This window comes from Hibiscus syriacus, unplaced genomic scaffold (assembly GCF_006381635.1).
Source record: "Hibiscus syriacus cultivar Baekdansim isolate YM2019G1 unplaced genomic scaffold, ASM638163v2 tig00110044_pilon, whole genome shotgun sequence".
Lineage (NCBI taxonomy): Eukaryota > Viridiplantae > Streptophyta > Magnoliopsida > Malvales > Malvaceae > Hibiscus > Hibiscus syriacus.
Window position 1 is genome coordinate 274,944 of NW_024062574.1, and position 4,557 is coordinate 279,500.

At 37.0% G+C, this 4,557-nt stretch overlaps 2 protein-coding genes across 2 annotated transcripts; one reads left to right on the plus strand and one right to left on the minus strand.

The window, feature by feature from the left end:
* Positions 1 to 534: 534 nt before the first annotated feature.
* Positions 535 to 2,401, plus strand: LOC120213704 (protein ABIL2-like). The gene is made up of 9 exons (XM_039211766.1): positions 535 to 650; positions 787 to 869; positions 957 to 1,107; positions 1,191 to 1,290; positions 1,380 to 1,472; positions 1,568 to 1,631; positions 1,721 to 1,809; positions 1,880 to 1,998; positions 2,140 to 2,401. The coding sequence occupies exons 1-9, from the start codon at positions 573 to 575 to the stop codon at positions 2,308 to 2,310; spliced, it is 948 nt and encodes a 315-aa protein (XP_039067697.1). The 5' UTR covers positions 535 to 572; the 3' UTR covers positions 2,311 to 2,401.
* A 382-nt stretch (positions 2,402 to 2,783) lies between these two features.
* Positions 2,784 to 4,292, minus strand: LOC120213702. The gene is made up of 4 exons (XM_039211764.1): positions 4,187 to 4,292; positions 3,940 to 4,012; positions 3,661 to 3,716; positions 2,784 to 3,010 (listed from the first exon to the last, which is right to left on the minus strand). The coding sequence occupies exons 1-4, from the start codon at positions 4,237 to 4,239 to the stop codon at positions 2,896 to 2,898; spliced, it is 297 nt and encodes a 98-aa protein (XP_039067695.1). The 5' UTR covers positions 4,240 to 4,292; the 3' UTR covers positions 2,784 to 2,895.
* Between the last annotated feature and the right edge of the window lie 265 nt (positions 4,293 to 4,557).

Below are 4,557 nucleotides of genomic sequence, written 5' to 3' on the forward strand. Positions count from 1 at the left end.
ACGTATTCCAGATATATTTTCTATTTATAAACTCAAAGTGTTGGGTTCCATTTTATCAGGATACCATGAACCTATAACAAAGAAGTTTGATTTAAGCAATGGAGTCGAATACTAATGGACAAAACAGAAGAGTTTGGTCAGTAAATTATCTGAATCAGATAGAGATCTGTTGTGAACAAATAGACAAGTTTTCTAATCAAATGGTTACTCTGGATCTGTCAGAATTCTCCAAGATCCCACATCGGAAGCTTTTATTTAAATATTGCATTGCAAATGCAGTCAGTCCATGACATGTTATGTGAATCTGGGGTCACAAATTTTATGTTTGACTCTAAAAAGATGCAGACAATCATGGTAACCATGAATTCCCACGACTGATACACCATTTGATTTCGACGTATAAGTATTCACATTATCAGCACGAGATGTATTTTTACGGATCACGATTCCTTGTGCGTTGTAACAGCATCGGGTTCTAAGGTTATTTAAACGGTACCTGAAAGTTCAGCTGCACAACAAGTGGGAAGACAAGTCTAATCTTCTTGACAGAGTTAACGGCTAATGCTGCTGCAATGTCGATGTCTCGAGACACGTCGAATTCCAATGAAGTTCCTATGCAGCAAAGCTTGTTGTTCTCTGAAAGTCTCAAGGTACTGTTAGTGCTTGCATTTCTACATTCCTAATCAATCATTCTCCTTGTAGTATTCATCCGAAACGAGTTCGAGAAAAATGATACTTGAAATCCGGCATTCACACCCGAGTTTTCCAACCGCTACTTTATTTCAGGACTTGAAAAATCTGAGAACGCAGCTCTACTCAGCAGCTGAATATTTTGAGGTTACCTACACCAATGATGATCAAAAGCAAATGTGAGTTCCATTCGGAGTTTTGTATTTGCTTTTTACTTTTGTTCATCACATTGTTGTTTAATGACTAAGATTTTCATATATGTGCAGGGTGGTCCAAACATTGAAAGATTATACCATCAAAGCTCTTGTGAACACAATAGATCATTTGGGATCAATGACAATCAAGGTTAACGACCTTCTGCACGAAAAAGTCAAAGCGACTTCTGGAACAGAGCTCCGGGTATCTTGCATCGAACAGGTAAGATCGGATTGTTTTCAGAACTTTGTGAAATAGTATATGTTACTCGGACTCGAGTTTGAGTTCCAAATGTGGTATTATAGAGACTACGGACATGCCGAGACTATATCGACCGTGAAGGGATTTGCCAACAGTCACTAGTCGTTCATACGCCCAAGTACCATAAACGGTACATCTTGCCAGGCAAGCTACCCTTCTCTGTTATTCGTGATCTTCATCCTTCTTTTTCTCACATTTTTAGCAATTATTAAGTCTTTTATTGAAATTTTCAGTCGGAGAGACGATCAACGGTGTTAACCGAACGAAGTCGAAATTAGTAGGATGTGGCCTGGACGATGAAGATGACTGGCATCAGTTAAGGAATGGTAGTTGATCACTCTATCCTTTAGTGTCAGTTCTTATATACTGGATTCGGACAAGATTCTAATGTAGCTTCCTACTTGTAATGGTTTATTCTAAGCTGTCCGCTCTACGATCCGACAATCCCCAACATCTTCAGTCACGGAAACCCCAATGTTGGTCGGGTATAGGCTAACAAACGTTACATTTCTAGTGCAATGAATTGGTAAACCATGGCTACTTAATCCAATACTTATTCAATTGGCATTTGCAGAAAAGGGCATTCCCCGTCACCTTCTCCACGGCCTCCGCAACAATCCCCCGTCTTTTCTTTTACGAACACCATGCCAAAGAAAGAACAAGGTTTGGATACTTTTTTCCCTTTCACTTCATAAGTTATGAACTCATTGATGATGTTTACATGCATGATCAGAGAAGCAAACAGAACTGCCACATCGGTTTCCGCTTTTACGGTCTGTTTCCGTTAGCAGGCCCAACACCCCAAATAAGAGCCGATCGACTACTCCGATTTCAGCCAGCGCAATGCAGCGGGTGAGCATATAAGAATTAACTAATCTGACAATGAAGAATTGCTCAAGTCACGCAGTGCTAACTCTGCTTATGATATGATATGTTATTCGTTATATATATATATATATATCTTTTATAATGAGTTTTGACTTTTGCTGTTAGTATCCATCAGAGCCTCGAAAATCAGCTTCAATGCGTCTTCAATCGGAGAAAGATATCCACAGAGACATCGATCAGTCTCCGGGCAAAAGTAAGAGGCTTCTCAAAGCATTGCTTAGTCGTCGGAAATCAAAGAAAGATGAGATGCTATATACTTATTTGGATGAATATTGAGAAAAGAGAACTTCAAGGATGAAGCTATACATTTATAACTATCTTTAATATATTTTTATTATATATATTTGGTTTAATTTTTTCGAGTTGGTGTTGAGGACTTAAGTATTAAATAAAATCTGGGTCAATAGATTCGGGAGACAAGCAAAACCTGTTGGCATCCCTACTCACTGCTAAACTAGCATCAGTCTCAGAGTTTTAAATCGTCCCTGGTTGCCTTTTAAGACAGCATATATGTCGAAGAAAAGATCGATCAATGTCGATCTTTTCTGGTTTTAAATATTGAATGGATACGCTCGTAGCTAAATACGTATCGAACACAAGTGTCAAACACGGATAAGGAAAATGAAGTCTCGATAACATTAAAGAGAATAATTAGGCATAGCTTAGTAATAGGTCCACATTTTTAAAGCTGATCAACATACACAAGGAAGAACCTGCAAGAAAATGATAATGTGCTAGAAGCTGGCTAAAATTCCACATATATCATTAAGAATACAAAGACAGAGTACACCCAAAAACGCAAAAGAATACATCGATGCCGGAATCACTCGGCATTTAGAGTAAGATTGCGATAATCAGACATTACAATACCATTTCTGGCTCGAGTTCTTCAATGGTTTTCGTGGCGAGTGTGAGTACATCAGCAAAAGCTGAAAACGATGCACGGAGAAACCTTGCTTCGACTGCTTCAAAGTGCCTGATTATTTACAAAGTTTGCAGTTAGGAAATGGCATTAAAAGGAATAAAGCATTCAAAATCAGAATCATTTCAGGAAACGGAGTAAAATATTATAGCACCCTATGTTGCTCAGATTGTTCACTTTGCTTCATGTACCGTTGTCCAACGCATATTCAGACACCAGGATATGGTCCTCCGAGGACTTACCAAGTACATGGAAAACATAGATAAATTCAAACAGATCCATATAATAAACAAACCCCTATATGATACTCGAACCCAAGTCCGAGTAACAGATTACTACCATCCACCCACATTTAGGATATCATTTGTTGGATCATGCAACAAGAGAGAAGCATTTCCCATCACCTCACACATCCCAAACTCTAATGCCTAAACCTCGAGATTAAGGTGTCACCATTCACCAAAACAAAAAGATAACACTATGTTTCTTGGATTCGAAGCGACCGTCCAATACGGGTATGTGTCTAAAACGGGCATGCTCGCAAAATTTTCAACATTCTTCCCAACACTATATCCAAATATGTCTGGTAACATAGTAATATAGGATGTCATCCATGCAATTCCCATGAAAGATGAATTTGAAAGCAATTATCCAAAGGAAAACATTTTGTTGGAACCAAAGAAGGCAGAGTAACAAGTGGTTACACTGAAAGTTTCCCATCAGAGATTGACATTTGCCTCTTCACTTTATCTGGTTGCAACTGCATTACAAAATGAACCAAATCCAAAATATGCTCAAAACAATTACAATCATTCTCATAAAAAAGGGATTCAATATCATTCCGGATGGACTGAGGGGACTGACGGGGCAGTCGCTCCTTGGAAATTTCAAACTCTCATATTTTTCTGATAATTTATTTTTGACCCTTAAAATTTTATAAAATCATGTATACGACCATGATATCATTGAAAGTTAAAAACTACCTCTTTATCAACACCCAATGCAGCATAGACTATTGAAGCATTCTCTTCGGACTCAAAATCTACCTCCAAATCACTGCATATAGGTAAAAGAAGATCGTTTTTAGAGACATTACGGTTGACTTCAGAGTTTCAAGAGAAAAATAATAATAATTGGAAACCCAGAAAACAAATGGTAAAGTGAAGTATGTCACTTTACAAAGTAACCAAAGGAAAATAGATGGAATTTTGAGAGCAAGAAGAAAAACACCAGCTGAATTCCCATTGGTTTTGGGTGTCAGGTATTTCTGAGGCAGCGGCCATGTGAGGACTTCACGACTGGATGTTGAGAATCAAATTCAAAAAGGGTTTATGAAAGAAGAAAACAGTTGATCCAGACCCAAAATTAGAATTATTAGGGATAACGATTCAGTCCACTCAAACTTCTTTCCCCTTCTCAATTCTTGGTTGTTACAATTAGGCTTATATAAAAAATAATCATTTAAAGTATATTTTACTTTTTTTTATCTAAGTATTTAAAGTATTTTCTAATCAAAATAAATATCAAAATTTATTTTTTAATCAAAATAGATACTTAAAGTATTTTATATCAAAATATATATTTAAATTATTCAAACTTTT